The sequence below is a fragment of the Ursus arctos genome, unplaced genomic scaffold (assembly GCF_023065955.2).
Source record: "Ursus arctos isolate Adak ecotype North America unplaced genomic scaffold, UrsArc2.0 scaffold_11, whole genome shotgun sequence".
NCBI classification, from domain to species: domain Eukaryota; kingdom Metazoa; phylum Chordata; class Mammalia; order Carnivora; family Ursidae; genus Ursus; species Ursus arctos.
The window spans coordinates 36,920,438-36,938,683 of NW_026622775.1; the positions used below are offsets into that span (position 1 = coordinate 36,920,438).

The 18,246-nt window shown below is 40.3% G+C and overlaps 1 protein-coding gene across 4 annotated transcripts in view; it reads right to left on the minus strand.

The window, feature by feature from the left end:
* NR3C2 (nuclear receptor subfamily 3 group C member 2) overlaps positions 1-18,246 on the minus strand; it is a 323,747-nt gene that overhangs the window by 39,118 nt on the left and 266,383 nt on the right. For all 4 annotated transcript variants that reach the window (XM_057310111.1, XM_044384353.3, XM_026499446.4 and 1 more), the window contains exon 7: positions 1,633-1,763. In XM_057310111.1, coding sequence (XP_057166094.1) covers positions 1,633-1,763 — 131 coding nt within the window. The remainder of the gene's footprint in view (positions 1-1,632; positions 1,764-18,246) is intronic.

Genomic DNA, 18,246 nt, shown 5'->3' on the forward strand with positions numbered 1-18,246 from the left:
ATGTCATCAACTTCTCTACTCTCATACTTGGTTCCAGAAGCCTAAAAAAGCTTCCCATCAATCTGCAAGTCCCTGGCCGTTGGGCACCTGCCTGAGGCCTAATGGTCAACTCTCGTAGGCCTCTCTGTGCTCTCAACTTTCTCTGTGAAAGCTCTGCTGTTAGTCATAACCAGTTCTCGGCTCCCAGTTTCTCTGCCTCTCTGACAGTCCAGTCCCATTGCTGCCTCTTCCGCCCTGCCATCCTCTTTTCATGTACCTCAGCTGGACCGTTCCTCTTCTTTCTGTACCTCGGCAACCTCACTCACCATTTTAGTTTAGATGACAATTTTCTATGAGGCTAATTTCATGTTTATTTCTCAATACCCAAACCTGTCTTCTGAGTGCTAGTCCCAAATTCTCCCCATCTTTTGGCCTATTAGGATACATCTGAAAATTAACCCATCTGAAATAGAACTCATTTTATAACACCCCCACCAAATCTTCTCCAAATCTCAACATTAACATATTCCTCCTCAACGGTATCACTGCCATCCTAGCCATTTTTCTGTGCGTAAAACCTGTGTCACTTCTGACCCATACCATTTTGTTTCCCCTTCTAGTCCGTTGCCACTTCAGCCATGTTCCTTGAATGCACCTACTCCGGTCCACCATGCCACCTATCACCATCATTCAGGCCATTATTTCAGCAGCCTCACAGCAGGTCTCTGTGCTTCTAATCTGGCTAATTTCTCTGTCTTCGTCTCTCCACCTCCCCCTCTCTTTCCCCTTTCATCCAGCCTATTACCAGATACATTTTCATAAAGGCACAAAATACAGCTTGGGTCTTGTCACCCCACTGCTCAAAGCCCGAGGTGCTGCACTCCTCTGCCCAGCCAATGAAGGTCAGGTGTCTTCAAGAGACACTGAATATCCTGGTCCAACCTTCATCCCCACCTTATTCCCCACTCCTCTTCAACCCAACGTCACCTTATGCACCTTGAAAAATTAAATGAATACAGGAAGAAGAAAAAAAATCTAAAAATGAATGGGCAAAATACCTCTCCCAGAACTAAGTTCTTAAATGCCTGGATTATGCTTTCCTACATTTCCACACTCCCTCACATTGTACCCTGATGGGAATGCCATCTCAGACCTCATATCCAATTCATAACCCTTGCAAAACTCGCCAAGATGCAGCTTCACCATGAATCCCTCCCTGACCCCCAGAACTAAATACGCTCCTCCCTTTTCTCAGCCACGGTGATGCTCTTTATCTGCTCTCACGATTGGATAATCCCTTTCTACAATGTATTTAAAGTATCTCTGACTTTATCTTATAGTAAAACTCGCTGAGGGCAGAAACTGCACCTCCTGCACCCTTGAGGTAGCCGAATTGCCTAATCCTACCACCCATATAACAGACACCTGGTAAATACTTAGTGGTCGGATGGAGGAAGAAATATGCTTTCTTTACCCAAAGCCTCATACTCTCCAAGTATCTTAGTTCACCAAAGACCTTCTCTCACTTCCTTGAGGTTTTTTTTTTTTTTTTTTTTTTTATACCAACTACCTGACACTGAGAATAAGCTAATCTCCTTAGAGGTCGGATTATCTGACAATGTAGAAAACGTGCACAAGTGGACATCAACGTACTTGTGCTTAGCAGCAGCAGGACTTTCATTATGGTGTATTCTTCAAAGGTGAGCTGCAGGCGAACGAACTGAAGGCTGATCTGGTGCATCCCCTGGCATAGTTCGTACATGGCAGACTGATGCATCTTCTCTCTGCAAAGGAAATGAAAAAAAAAAAAAAGTTCTGAGAATACAATTTTCGTTATCAAGCCCAGACTGTGGCCCAAGGCAGCTTAATAAGAGATCTGCGTCAGAGTTTCCCTTTGGCTTCAACATGGAGCAGGTATGTATCCAAACACAAGTTAGAGGCCTTTCACACTGATGGCTAAACTGCTTCTAGACCGACACTGCCATGCCATTTCCCAGTACCCTGCGACAATGTGTCAGCACAGAAACCAAACCTTTCCAAAGTGTGCCATTATTTCACTTTGTGTCAAGAGTAATGATGCGGGGGGAAGCCCACAAACTTCTGCTCCTTTTCCGCTGGAGATACCAAGCACTGAACTATTTTGACAAACTGTACTAGATGCTGTGAACACAGGACAGTGACGGCCAGTCTTATTTCCACACGGACCTCCCTTACACAGGTCACGAAACATGACTGTTATTATTTGAAGCAGCACATTTAAAAAGGAAATTGAACAAAATTTTGAAATGTAAGAACCTTGAATAGAATCTTTCTGATAAAGGGAAGAAGCAGTGTGGGAAACAAAGCCAAAAGAAAAAATTAAATTTCCTAAGTACTTATAGCCCATTGACAAGTTCTTGAAACAGGTAGAGGGAACTTCCTCTAGGAACTCAGCTGCCTTGATGTTAATACTTTGCTAAGGGTAAAAGGTAATCTTAGCTTAACATTATCCTAATCCCCCAGGATCCTGTAAGTCTACTTAATATATAAAAATTCCTTTGGGAACTTCCTTTATCACTACCCACCCCAAGATATATGTTGGCAATCATCCTCCGAGCATATGGCCACTGATACACATCTGAATGGTCTCATGACTCAGGTTTTATTAGACAGTAATAAATGACCTTTTCCTAACAATAGCTAGCCCCCTCAAGGTCCTGGAAACCTTGCTTCCTAAATTCCTTAGAGACTTACACTACCCTAACCCTCTCCGAACTTGAAAGTATATAATCGGCCACTTCTCATGACCCCAGGGCAGCTCATTCTGCCTACAGGTCCTGCCCCCATGCTTTAATAAAACCACCTTTTTGCACCAGATGTCTCAAGAATTCTTTCTTGGCTGTCAGCTCTGAACCCCTACATTTCCTATGTCAGGAATTTGGGGCAATATATGCATAGTTCCACTTGGTCAATCAACCAATCCTCTCCCTCCACCAAGTATAAATGTCTTTTTTTTTTTTTCAAGATTTATTTGAGAGAGAGGTGGGGGGGCAGAGGGAGAGAATCTTCAAGCAGATTCCCCACTGAGCGCAGAGCCCAATCCAGGGCTCGATCCCACGGCCCATGAAATCACAACCTGAGCCAAAACCAAGAGTCTGATGCTCAACTGACTGAGCCCCCCAAGTGCACCCAAATGTTTCCATAAAAATCTACATTATATAACAACAGAAGTCATCATTGTCTCTTTCCATGAGGAAAGCATCAATTAGTTTTTAAGATTTTCCTTCTCAAAGTAATAAGTCTTTTGGGAGGTCCTGGTAACTATTGCTTTATGATGACCAGAATCTAGTAAGTGAAAAAAGAGGCTATTGGTGAAAAATGGGAACAGACTTGATAAAGGCCAAAGAAACAGAGAAAGAGGTCACGATGGCTGATATATTCCCAAAGGTGCTGGATAGCAGGTGGGAGTCTGTAGGACAGCAACACTGCGACACCTCTCCCAGCATGAATTCTTGCGTTCCCCTCATTGGCAGGAACCCCTTTCATCCCAACTCTGAAAGCCACCTGTATAGAACCCATAATGGAACACAGAACATTTTCTCTGCATTATTATTGTATGTCTTTTGTCTCCCATACTCTGGAAGATATTTTTAATTATGAAAATGTTTGAAACATACACAACACAGAATAATAGCAAGAGCCTATGCATCTGCCATCCAGAACAAACAATGTAAATAAATGCTAATATTTTTGTCATATTTACTTCAAATCTTTAAAAATTAAACATGGCAGAGTTAGGCCCTGCTCTCTCTTCCTCCCGCTTCCCATTCATCTTCATTCAAGAAGGGACCCGCCCACTTTGGGGGACTACCTTTCCTCTCAGATGTATGTATTTTACTACCACATGCATGTATCTGTAAAAACAGCATACAGTACCTGCTTTGTTTTATGTACATTTGAAATTAGATATGCACATCCTTCTGCAACTTATTTTTATTCAATGTTATAATTCTGAGATGTATCCATTTTAATACAGGTAACTGTAAGGTAATTCATTTTCACTGATGCAAGTTTCATCTGTTTGACTACATCACGATTTACTTATCCATTCCACTACCGGTGGTGACTTGGATTGTTTCCTCTTTACCGCTATTACGAATGATGCCCAAGGAGCATCCTCGGGCATTAATCTGGATACAGAATGAAAGCAGAATCGCTGAGTCACACATCGGTGCACATCTGCTGCTTTCATTCCAGCCAGTCAGAGAGAAGATTTTCCTTTTATTCCACACCCCCACCAAGTTTGTTGCCAGCTGATAGGGGCTGAAAGGATAGCCCCATTGGTGCTTTTATTTGCATTTCCATTAACACCAGTAGGCTGAACATTTTTCAAATGTTTTCTGACCCTTTGGGTTTCTTCTCTGGTGATTTGTTTCCTTCATATCTTTACCCATTTTATTGTTAGCTCCTCCTCTTCTATCACTAAGTAACAACATCTTTAATCATAGTATTTTTTTGCTTTAAAAATTTTGTCTGATAATTTTGTTTCTTCCTTTCTCTCTTCCTTCCTTCCTTCTACTTTCTTCTGCTCTTTCTTTAGAATTTGCCTGGTATGCCCTTTTTTTTTTAATCCCTTATTTTCAAATGTCCCAAATAATTTTATTTCACATCTCTTATATAAGCAGCAAAAAACTGAATTTAAAAAATCTCAGTGTGTGTATTTTAACAACTCAGTTTAATCTGTTCTCCTTTATCATGATTACTGATGGTTTTGGATTTTTTCCCTACCATTTTAACTTTCTCTCCTCTTTTCCTTCTCCGTTTCCACTTCCCTTCCTTTTACTGGGTTGATCCAGCTTTAAAAAAAATCCCCCTCTGCTCCAGGACTGGATTTAGAAAGTACACATTTTATTTTTACTCTTTAAATAATTATCAAGTTCTGAATTTGCATACTTAAAAGTCAAAAGTTGATCAGTAGCTTTTCCACGAGCAACAAACAAACAAACAAACAAAGTAAAATGTCTTTGGTCTACTGTTTCCAGTTCTCCTTGTTACAGCTCTTGAGAACTTAAATTATACCTGCTTTCACCTCACCCCTGAAATCAGCCCTTCTCTCCTCACACCCACAGGCCCTCATTTGTCTCATTACTAATGGGTTTCTTTGATCACCACTGTTTCTTGTACTTTACTCCATACTTTGGGGTTTGGTTTCCTACATATTAAGGAATATTTTTTCATAAGTCAACAGTGGTCAGTCATTAAAGGGTCAAGTCTTTCAGTCTTGATTTGTTTGAAAATCTCTTTATTTCACCTTCTTTATGAAGTTATAGATTTCCAGCTTGACAGGTAATTGCCCTCAGTATTTTGAGGATAGTACTCCACTATAGTTGGGCCTTAAGAGCTGCTTTTGCAGAAATTTCTTGTTAGTCTAGTTGTCATTCTTTACAGATAACCTGCATTTTCTCTTTGGTAGCTTATCCCAAATTCCCTGTTTACTTGATGTCTGCAGTGAAGTTACCTGAGTGCAGAGTAATCTTTATTTCTCCTGCTCAGGACTCAATATCCCTATTTGCTTTGAAGGTGAAGGTATTTCTTCAGTTCTAAGATGTCCTAGACATTGTTTCTTCAAGTATCACTCTATCCCACCCTTGTTACTTTTTCTTTTTGAACTCCTATTAGCAGTGCGTTGGACCTTCTTCACTGTGTCTTCCACATCAACCTTCCTTTCATATTTCTTTTTCTCTCTCTGGACTGTATTCTAGGTGATTTTCTCAGATCTATTTTCAAGCTACACATTTTTCTGTTTCTAATATGTTTAATGTCTACAGTGTTTTAATGACAGTATTTTTTCATGTCTAGGTGACTAGAAATATTCTATTTAGTTCTTTCTCAGACATCTCTGCTATCTTCCATAAGATACTTATTTCTGGCAATTATATCTTCTTTCTCTAAATTATATCTTTACCTATTATATCTCTGAATACTTTTAGTATTATATCTCATAGTTTCTTTCAGATTTTTTTGTTTGTTCACCTTTTCGGGATGCTAATATGCATACCTACCATGTACTGTTTTGGCCTGGGTGAATCCAAGGGGCACTGCCCTGTGGAAGGGACTCTACCGGAAGTTTCAGCATTTATAACTGTTGGGGGTATAAGCATTTCACTTGTTTTGGACCAGTTTTTATGCTAATTTCTTAGCTAAAATGCTTTTTGCAAGACTTGTGTAATTTAAATTTAGATTCCACATTTGATGTGATACAGGCTTGTGTTTCTTATTTCTTTCAGCTTCCCTGCCATGTCCCTGGGCTGGCTGGCATGTTGAGTTTTACTGTCCTTGTTAGGAGACAGTGAAATCGTTGAGAGCCATTGCTTTATGCAAGAGGCTCCATTTCAGGCCCTAGCCTTGCTGGAGGAGTCGACATTCTTGTCTGCTGTTCCTGTTTGTGTTCTAATATGCACCCCGAAGGCATTTATCTACATCCACTAGTCTGTGGGCCAACTATAGCTTTAGTTCCAAGTTAAACCACTCTGGCTGTGAATTCCCTCTTCTTGCACCTGCATTTTTTTTTTAAATCTTTTTAAGCTTGCCTATATATTTAAGACTTTCTTTTTTAAATGCAGAATTTCTATGTGCTTAGAGAAAAAAAAAGGCTCAGTTCAGTTCCACCATTTTGATTGCTAACTACAAGCTTCTTAAAGGCAGGATCCATGTCTGGCTAATCTTTTTGAATGTCAAGTAGAATATGATAGCCAAGTGTCATGTATCAATCTTTGCTCAATAAATATTTCATGAATGAATGAGAGAGAAGAAAAAAGTGAAGACAACAAAATGACAATTTGCATATGATGATGATTAGAGCAAGAGAATACTGAACATTTACACAAAGTAAGATCAAATGTCTAATAAAACAGATATGGAATTTGTGAAGTTCTTCAAAACTTTCTCAACAAAAGGAGAGATTTAGGTTGTAAAATCGGGTGGAGTGGATTACAAATCAAGATATCCATGGAATACAGCACAACGTGCATTTGATGCTAGACAAGGTAATGAGTGGACTGCTATGCATTTGGTCCCTAAGGCCACCTGGTGCTGGAGACAGTACAGGAGACAGCACCCTTGGCTTCACCCCAGCGGGGTCTGCAGATGTGCAGCCCATCTGCCCTTCGGGGTGTTGGCTTTGGGAGTCTGCGATCATGCCACTTCTGAGACCCAGACTAACTGCAGGTCAAACTGGGATACTAATAATAATTCCAACCTTGCAGAAATGTAGAGACCAATTATATGCAAATTCTTAAATTATAAAGTACTATTAGCTTTTTTTTTTCCGGTATAATAAAGAAAATAAAATTCTTCTTGAGAGACCAATGATCATTTTGGTTAAAACAAAGCAAGGAATATTCAAATTCTTAAGATGACTTTACAGGAAAACAATATTGTATTGTTGCTATTATTTCTATAGGTCGGGTAAGGCAGGAGAAAAACCAAGAGAGGGAGTAGATTTTCAGGGAGGTGGAAGGAACTTGCCTGGAGTAGAACGTGAGGACTAAGCACCTCCGTGTCAAAGTGTATCTGTTCTCAGATGTGTTGATAAAACATCCACACACAGGTTAAAGGTGACTTACAGACCTCAGACTCTACTTGAAGACCGATGAGAACGTGAGTGTGTGGCAACAAGCCTAAAGGAAGCTTGTTTTGCTCCTTCGGTACCAACAGCATCTCCTTACCTCTTTCTTGGGGTCTTATTCCCTGAGTAACCTCCGTGGTCTTCACAGCGATCACTTATGCGGTGCCTACCACCCACCAACACTAAATTTAGTCTTGCTAATTCTCACAGTGCCTTGTGAAGAATTACCCTCATGTTCACAATAAGGAAATGAAGGTACACGATGCAGCCAGGAGCCAACCCCAGGTTCTCCGCTTTGCACCTCATGTCATCTTCTCTCTCCATGCTGGCCAGCAGCCCACTGCTTTTTAGCCATTTTCTCCAGGGCCCCTCTTTCCAATTATGAAGAGATGTTTGGTACCTCATATGTTTTGTTATTACATGCACTCATTTGTTTATCCTTTGCTCCCCATTACGAGATTTTGTGTTTTCAAACTCCACCGCTGTTTCCACTGCCTGAAATTGAGTTCTCTAAATGAAGAGCACTGGGTACTCAATATAGCTTGAACTCTCAAGAAAATAGGCCATCTTAAAAACACATTTTACATCACATCATTTTTGCACAATTAGATTAAATGCACGGAAATGTACATCCATAGAAGTTGAAACAAGGACAATCTTTTTGGCACGATACTGGTATTAATTTTGCAATATTACTTCACAGAAATACTCTTTTCTATATGCTTTTATTCATTTTATAATCTTACCTCATTTCCAGTAGAATAATGTAAAAATACATGAACGACTGGGAAAAAGATGAAATTTGTATAATGCTTCTACAAAATAGAAGTCAATGCAAAAGTTATCCCTGAACGCTGAACTAATGTAAAGGCAGTAGGAGATTACTGAAGTAGGAATACCCCTGTATTAAAGTGAACATCAGACCTGAATAACTGACAGCATTCTGCACAGCGGGCACATGTCATCCGTTTCTAAACGTCTCATTTGCAGGAACAGAATGAACTCTATTTTTGGATAAATAAATACAACAACCAAAATGGGCACAGAGACCCAGTTCTGATTCCAAAGGCCTTGGGATAAAATCTACAAGAATGATAGTCCTAAAATATTTTTTAAAAAACACTTTGGAAAAAAAAAAAAAGAAAAAAGAAATATTTCAATAGTTTTGCAAACTTGTCATTTTCTCAAACTAAGAAACCAATTTTATGCATAGCTATAACTTCATCTGGTTCTCTCTCAGAACACCCATTACACTAAACTACAATCATATGGTCATTTGGAAATAGTTTTAAAATATTAAAATAATCTAATATCTCCAAACCTGATTAACTTGGAACAAAAGTGAATAATTGAAGAGTTGGAAAATATATTTTTTCTGGCTTTTGAGAGAGTTTGGGGTTGAAAATGGAGTTCACTTTCATGCTAACAGTGGGAATTAGAAAAAGCCCCATTATAATCAGAGTAGTAAGGATGTTCATAATTTATTTTTTGTTAAAGATTTTATTTATTTGGGGAAGAGAGAGAGAAAGAGTGTGAGAGAGAGAGCAAGCGAGCAGGGGGAGGGGAAGAGGCAGAGGGAAAGAGGGAATCTCAAGCAGACTCCCCGCTGAAGGTGAGGCTCCATCTCACAAGCCTGAGATCATGACCTGAGCCAAAATCAAGAATTGGAAGCTTAACTGACTAAACCCCCCAGGCGGCCCAGGATATTCACAACTTAAATGATTTGTATGCTAATTGCCTGCTTTTAATTTAGCTAAAGAACTGAACAACTTTTGTATCTATAGGACCCACGCCATCTTGCCATTATTATGTTACCAGTGTTGCGCTACTTTATGGAGATTGTCCTTTGAACCAATGGGTCAATGGCTGTCACAAGGAACACTTCTGTTTTGGTATTCAAGTACTGGCTTACCAAGACACTATTAAAAAAGTATTTGAAAAGCTTTGTCACTATTAAAAAAGTATTTGAAAAGCTTGGTTATCTGGAGGTCCATCTGGAAGCAGTTGATTTGGGAAATTGCTGACCCAAACTAAATGGAATCCTGGAATCGTATTTATGTTCTATTCTGTTAGAAGTAAATATTTGATAAGCCCAAACTACAAACCATTCCAAACTATGGGTATCTGCAGAACTCAGGAGCTCTAAGTATTAACCTGAACACCTACTGTGACTCCTTACACTGTGGCTTCTAAGGGAGAATGCAAGCTAACTTCTTAAAAGCGTCTTTGCAAATACTTAAAGCAGGGTCTCGGAGAGACATTTGTACATGTATGTTCACAGCAGCATTATTCACAATATCCAAAGTGTGGAAGCAACCCAAGTGTCCTTTGAAAGATGACTGGATAAACAAAATGTGGTACAGACATCTAATGGACTCTTACTTAGCCTTAAAAAGGATATTCTGACACATGCTCCAACACAAATGGACAGAATGATATTGTTAAGTAAATAAGCCAGTCACAAAAAGTCAAATGCTGTATGATTCCACTTACATGAGGTACCTGGAGCAGGGAAAGCCCTAGAGACAGAAAGCAGAATGGCTACTCCCGGGGGCTGGGGGAGGGGGGTGGGGATGAGCACTTATTTACACAGCGCTGTGAATGTAGTTAGCGCTACTGAACTGCGCGGCCGAAATGGTTAAGTGGGTAAATTTTATGTTACGGGTATTTTATCACAATTGAAAAAAAAATTTAATTAGAAACAAAGAAGAATCTCTGCAACCCATGATCCTACCTGCTATATATACTCTGATAAGAGATTAAGAGACTAGGATTTATGTTTAATTAAGTAACTTCTCTTAGAGTTCAGGCTGTTCAGTCATTCTTCTTCTTTTTAATATATAAAATCTCTTTTCTTCTCTGTTTTTACTACTTGCTTTTTGCCTTTTTGAGTCTTGATGGATTTTTACTCTTACTGTATGTGCTTTTACTGCAGGCTGTGCTAAATGCTCTTTAAAAGCAGGAAGAGTAAAAAATTCTTTAATAAACCATAATTTCACAAAGTCAGTCACAGAAACACTTCCTAAAAGGCCTGTCTGTTGTAATTTTGGTACCCTAAGGGAGAAGGGAAAATAGAACTACCTTTACCACTCTTTTCTCTTTCTAAGAATTCACATTTAATAAACATAATCCTTTCACATTGGCTGATTTTATAAATGCCAAAGCACAAAAGGTTCCCAGCTCTTCCACCTACGGGAGCCTATGAAAGGTACAGTGGCATTTTTAAACTGAAGATCCTTTAGCAATATTGCCTTAAACTGTACTGTGGTCACCTACATGCCTTTTAGGAGTGGAAAACATCACTTTATTTAGTAAAGAACTACAAAAATAAACTTCTGAAACATTTCTCATTAGCCCATGGATTAAACAATAGGCAACTCTTATTACTTTGAAGGTTAGTCACTTACGGTTGATTTTTGTATGTGCACAGGTCCCAAATTACACCAGTGCTAAATAAATACCCGGTAGCCACTGAGAAGAGGTAAATCCAATGGATTTCACAGACCTTGAGTTGCTCTTCAAATATACATATATTGGGGCATATATTGGCTGGCTCAGTCAGTGGAGCGTGCGACTCTTGATCTCAGGGCTCTGAGTTTGAGCCCCACGTTGGGTGTGGAGATGACTTAAAAATAAAATCTTAAAAAAATAAAACCAATTAAAATATATATAAACAAAACACAGCAAAGCTCATTCAGGGCTGGACTCCTTGAAGTCCCTGGCTTCTCGGGAAGACCCTTCAAAAACATGTTTGCTCCCACGCTACTACTTCCATAAACTGCTCCTAGGAACGTGCGTGTGTACTGCATCGTTGGAATGCATACAGCAGCAGGGTCAATCTTACAACACAGAGTAAAATCACTTGAGTGGTTTGGTGCACGCACAATCACAGCCGATCTGAAAGACCAGGCCTTACATCTGATACTGCAAATCACATCATTATATCTGAATAAATGTAACATCTTGTGAAGTGGTCAGTATAACAGATGGTCCCTGTCTTAGGCTTGTTATTTTTCTAAAAAATAACAGGCAGAAACAGTTTTTTTTAAAACCTTAATTAGAATAAAAATGACCTCAATTTGCACATTCAAATTATTCCAGTTTATGGTATATACTTTTTTTCATAATCTTACCAGATTTTTCCTTCACTGACAAACAAGATCTATCTGCCAAAGGCCCCTTACGCTAGCTGCGGTTCTGAAGTGTGTTACAGCATTTACATCACTGATTTACAGCCAGGGCGGAACTCAGCCACTCTGGTCTAGGAATGGCTGGACAATGTTGTCTGTGGTTGCTCTACTGGGATCCCAACAGTCTCCATGACATTCATCGATTCTCTAGTAATTTTACATGGTCAACTCTAGTAAGAGTAAAGAGGTAATTCAGAATTTTGTCACCTTAACTGATGTTCCAAAAGGGACATGTTTTCGTCAAAGTGCCCTTGGACCTAGCATCACAATTGCCATGGACTTTTATTTTTATTTTTAAAGATTTTATTTACTTCTTTGACAAAGAAACAGCCAGCGAGAGAGGGAACACGAGCAGGGGGAGTGGGAAAGGAAGAAGCAGGCTCCCAGCGGAGCAGGGAGCCCGATGCTGGGCTCGATCCCAGAAAGCCAGGATCACGCCCTGGGCTGAAAGCAGAAACTTAACGACTGAGCCACCCAGGTGTCCCTGCCATGGACTTTAGATGTTACGCAGATCAAAACAGTATTTGACAATCCAAAAATTTAGAAGGGGCGTGGTTACATGGCAACCATAATTTACCACTGACAGTCCTACAAATCATGAAAAAAAGTCTTTTAACCATATATTTTAGATACAGTTTTTTGTAAAAAAAAAAATAGTCTTTTGTACCTTAGATTTTTAAATACTTATATAGTTAACGTAATTTCTTTTGATACAAGGACACATACTTCTGGTAGAGAAAAGAAAACATAAAGTCATAACCCACTGTGAAAATTTCCTCTTAACTGCTATATTAAGGTTAAAATACCCAACAGCATGCTTAGAACATTATGAGCACTTAATAAAATCCAAACCACGCTAAGACTTAACACCTGAATTGCTTCTACACATAGAAAGGATACAAAAACCAATATTCTCTGGTGAAAGAATTTTTAAAAAATTACCAAAGCCTCATTTTTGTAGGATGTAGACTTTAATACTAACTTTCTGCAGGTTTAATGCTATGCAGACCACAGCTGTTTCAAAAGAAGACAGAAAACCTTCAGTGAGCTATTATCGCTTCAAACAGGGACATTTTGGGTATATACTTAAAGATACTGCTTAATTTCAATAAACGACCACAGTTTCCTCACTTGTAAAAAAGGAGCCATAAAAAGGTAAGATTCCTACCTGATAACTACTGAATTTCGAGAATGTGAACAAAGTTAATTGCTGAATTTGGGAGTGCGGCTAGACCACTGTGTGCGTAAAGGGTGAGAGCAAATCACTTTTCCTAATACAATAAAAGATCTGTATTAAATTGCAACTTATGGAGTCATATTCTTCGTGAAGCAAAAGGCACATTACTCCAGCAACAGCCCTGGCACGGGTTATAAGGAAGGACATCTACTCTGATAAAGCCCAGGTGTGCAGTTATGCCTCCAAGGCGACAGCAGAGCGCGGCTCACACTTGCAGAGGTGACTTTCCCAGTGTGTGCGTGAGTTAGGGTGGAGATATGAAAGGCAGGAAGCCGCTGTGCTCCTTTTACAGGATCACAGACTCCTTCTTCTACCTGCAGTGTCTTGCTTTGGAAGAAGAAAATAGCTAAACCTCCGGAGACTGTGATCACAGACACTATTCCATTCATTAATCGAACTGGGTCCTAGAAAACATTTTCAGGTGCCATCGTTTTGGACGAAAGGTAGTTTATTTTGTTTGTGTGAATCCTTCTAAAAGCTGACAAATCATCGGCCTAAATAATAATAAAAACAAGATGATGTTCAACTCAATCTATTAGAGATGAGCCACGTGTCCTTCCTTAGTATTCTGAACATCTGTCACAAAGCAGATTTTGTTCCAGACACGATGAACAACTGCATCATTCATGACTGGGTGAGGTAAGTAGAACACTACCAGGTCTACACCAGCAGTGACCTCTGTTTCCCGTAAAGCATCACCAGTCACACACATGCTGCACATGCTTATTCAAAGCACAGCCCCGATACCTCTCATCTTCTTTAGCCCCGTGTAGAAAATCGCTAGTCCCTACAGCTGAGGAGCATGGCTGATGCTCCTAACCATCTCTTCTGCTTGGAAATTCTGTGACCTTCTGAACGTTCTCTAATCGAAACAGAATGGCCATATGGTCTTTAATGACAAACAAATGATTCTTTGGGTTTCTGTTTTCATCCACTAGAAGCAATGCAGAGTTGAAGGCCAATGCTGCGAAGTGTTAGCTCCTGGGCACCTGGGTGGCTCAGTCGGTTAAGGGTCTGACGTTTGATTTCGGCTCAGGTCATGATCTAGGGCTCTTAGAATTGATCCCTGTGTCTGTCTGGCTCTGTGCTCAGCGTGGAGTCTGCTTGTCCCTCACCTCTGTTCCTCCTCCAGCTCATGCTCTCTCTCAAATGAAATGAAATAAAATAAAATAAAATAAAATAAAATAAAATAAAATAAAATAAAATAAAATAAAATAAAATAAAATATTAAAAAAAAATGTTAGCTCCCTGTGATGTCTTGAGCAGGCAGGACCTCCGTCCCCAGCCAGGCACTGGGTCTCACTGAGCCCCAGTAAGAGTATGATTCGAGCCCCTCCCTCACTGCACTGCTCGGCACAAAGAGCTGGGGGTTGGGCAGCCAGTTGACACCAGTATTTTTCTGCAATGAGTATGAAGAATAACAGTCAGGAAAGATATAAAATATAATAAAAATCAGAAAAGCAAAATCACTCCTCTGAGTAACTTCTGAAACAGAATTTCAATGATTTTAACACCAAGACCAAGACTGGTGGACTGTGAGTGAAAAAGTTTCCCACTTCGGGTTACCACCCCAAAGAAAAGAGCACAAAGGTCATATGAAGCAGAAAAAGCAACTTTTTGTGTTTATGTTTTTCTTCCCCCTGCAAAGGTGTACGACAGCCTTAAGACACCTAATTTCAAAACTAAGACAACAGCGTACAGCTCGGTGACTGGTTAGTAACACTGTACTGCATATCTGAAAGTTGCTCAGAAAGTAGGTCTTAAAAATTCTCATCACAAGAATAAGATTTTGTAACTACGATGACAGATGTTAACTAGACTTACTGTGGCAATCATTTTGCAATATGTGCAAATATGGAATCATCATGTTGTATACCTGCAACTAATACAATGTTACATGTCAATTATGTCTCAGTTTAAAAGCTAAGCTGACAATGGGACGTAACATTTTTATTTGGTAAATGAGAGATAGTGAAGGGCTGTAGAATCACAGGGGGAAGAGGATAGAGGAGAAAAAGGAAAAGAGAAAGCCAGAGAATGGAGGGAAGGAGAAAGGGTCAAGCAGAAGTGGAAGGCTGGGACAAGAAAGAAAAAATAAGTGTCAGTTATGGCGGAAAGGAAGTTAGGGAAAACAAAACTAGCAAGAAGAAAAGGAGCGCGGGAAAGAAACAGCCCCGTCCATTCTGAAGTGTGAGCCTGCATTTCTTCATGTCCGACGCACAGTTCGGTAACTTCAACTCTGAATTTCAGAGACTCATCCCCTTTCCTGCTCAAGGTACAACGCCTCACGCCTGGACCGCAGAGCACTGTGTTCACTGTGCCCACCCTTCTTTGGAGGCTAACACAAGTTTCAAAGCCAGATAATTCTGCCAGGCGGCTTTCTTTGGTCACTTCAGCCCAGGGAAATCACCTTCTCTCTAAACTCCTGGGGCCCCCATCTTCAATAAAACTTATTCGTCACGCTTGTCATGTGGACTTCACCCTGTTGGGCCACTACTCTTGTGTCTGGGTCTTAACTCACCAACCACACGACAGAATTCTGGAGGACGAAAATTTTTGGGTTCCTTACAATAGTCGCCATGGTGCTTTGCACATTGTAAATATTCTCAATATTTATTAATGACCCGTGAAACGCTAGCCATTGGTCATAATTGTTTTGAGCTAAACAATAGAATGACATAAATTTCACGTTAGGGGAAGCAATTAGAATATTCCCTTATAATACTGTCCTCCCTTTTAACTGGCCTCATTTTAGTCACAAGTTCTCATAGCTATAAGAATAAGTTATCTTGTGGTAAAGCAGAATCATAAACAATAGGAGGTTGGAAGGGACCCTGAAGACCCTTCCATCTCCATTACTCTGTAGATGTGTGGAGACATACGGCATAAGGAGAATAGTATGAACTTCCAGGGAAATGCTGGGCTCAAACCCGAGATCCACCTCTCAGCGACTACGTGATCTTGGATAGCCCTACTGAACCTCTCTCTGTCTGAGGCGGCTGAATTATTTATAAAGCAGTGATAATAGTATCTGCCTGAAAATATGACTGTCTCTAAACAAGACGGTTCATATAAAAGCATCAAGTACAGAAAATGCACACAGTAGGCTCCGTAAGTATTCTGCTACTAGACTGAGAGCCCTTAAAGCATGAGGACCACGTTCTGGTCAGGTGTCACTGTCCGACATGGAGGAGAGATAAAGTCTTTCCTGAATGAACAAACAGAGATCCAGACCACAAGTGAGGCTTCCCCTAAGCCCAGGAGAATACGAAGCCACTGAGTATGAGCAGCAGACAAGGGAATGCAACTGTCTTCATTTACGTCAGATTGAAAGGATTCACAAAAAAGCATAAGACTGCCATTCTTTTAATACTTTTCTTTTGTTAAAAAAGCTATTTTCCATAAAATATTTATGCTATGCTGTTTATGTTATTTATATAATATGTATTTGCTATTTTAAAGTGAATGATAAAACCATATTCTAAAAATTTGTTTTAATTTCTAAGACGGGTAAATATGAATAGATATAACTTATGTAAACAAAAGCTCTAGAAGCACCCGCTCATCATCCTTCACAACCCCCTCTAAACCATCTGATTGTACCCTATTATCCATGTAAGTGGAGATGATACAGACTGAATGCTGTGTTCCCCCAAATTCCTCCGTTGAAATCCTAACCCCCAAGGTGATAACAGCAGGAGGTGAGGCTTCTGGGAGTAAATACGTTGAGATGAGTACAGCCCCCATGGTGGGATTAAAGAACGAAGAAGAAATAGAGACACCAGAGCTTTTTCTCTTCCCCATATGAGGACACAGTGAGAAGGCAGCTGTCTGTAAGCCAGGAAGGGGGCCCTCAAGGAACACAGCCATACAGGCACCTTGATCTCAGACCTTCCGCCTCCAGAACCGTGAGGAATGGATGTCTGCCGTGCGAGCCACCCAGCCCGTGGTATTTTGTATTAGCAGCCCCAGCTGACTAAGACAGAGAGTGATATCACACCTGCAGCAAAACAGAAATTAGGAGTTTATAAACTACGGATTCCATTGATTCTGTTGAGGCAGTGGTTATTTCAATTGCATGAGCACAGGTGAGAGGCCGTTAGACAAAGGTTGCCACATCTGTAAATAAGGACCCTGGCTGGGGCAGTACTCCTACTGCAGATACACAGATGAGATTTTTTTTTTTTTTAGATTTATTTATTTATTTTGAGAGAGAGTGAGAGTTGTGCACGCACGTGCAGGGGTTGAAGGAGGAGAGAGGCATAGAGAGAATCTTTTTTTTTTTTTTTTAAAGATTTTATTTATTCATTCGACACAGAGAGAGAGATAGCCAGCGAGAGAGGGAACACAGCAGGGGAGTGGGAGAGGAAGAAGCAGGCGCCCAGCGGAGGAGCGTGATGTGGGCTCGATCCCAGAACGCCGGGATCACGCCCTGAGCCAAAGGCAGACGCTTAACGAATGCACCACCCAGGCGCCCCAGGGAGAGAGAGAATCTTAAGCAGACTCTGCAGAGCCCGACATGGGGCTCAATCCCAGGACCCTGAGATCATGACCTGAGGTTGGATGCTTGACCAACTGAGCTATCCAGGCACCCCACAGATGAGCTTTAATAAGTAGGCTGAAGGTCACCAAATATGGCCCCCCCTTTTTTTCTTTCCTTTCTCTACTTGTTTCTTTCAGAAAAGTATTGATGCCAGAAGGCCCCCTCTCAAAAATTACCCTCTTCAGAGCCCTCCAGATACACAACTCTATTAACTTGCTCAGGTTTCATGGGTGGAAATGGGGGATTAAAACCCAAATCATCTCTCCTGTATGATACAATAAAAATGGATAATCATGAGGTTTTGGTTCTAGAAGTGTGCAGAGATGAAAGTTCACCGAACACTATGTATCAAGACACATTCGAGTGTGTTCTCTTCCTTCAGTCTAGAGGGGGGTGATCAGAGACACTACCTATGATGATCTCTGTCAAGGGGGGGGAAGCCTCGCGCTCTCCTCAGTTTTGTAACTAATCCATTCCTCACCACCTGCCCCAATCTTACCATGTAATCACTGCACCAAAATTAATTTTTCTCTGTTTATCAATTTTTCAAAAAAAAAAAAAAAAAGAAATTCATTCCAGTGATTTTATTTTGTATTGAAAGGAAGAGTATTTTTGGCTCAAGAGTCAAAGTCTTTGGGCATGTTAACTGAAATACAAAGCAACATGCTAATATTAGCCACACTAAACCTTT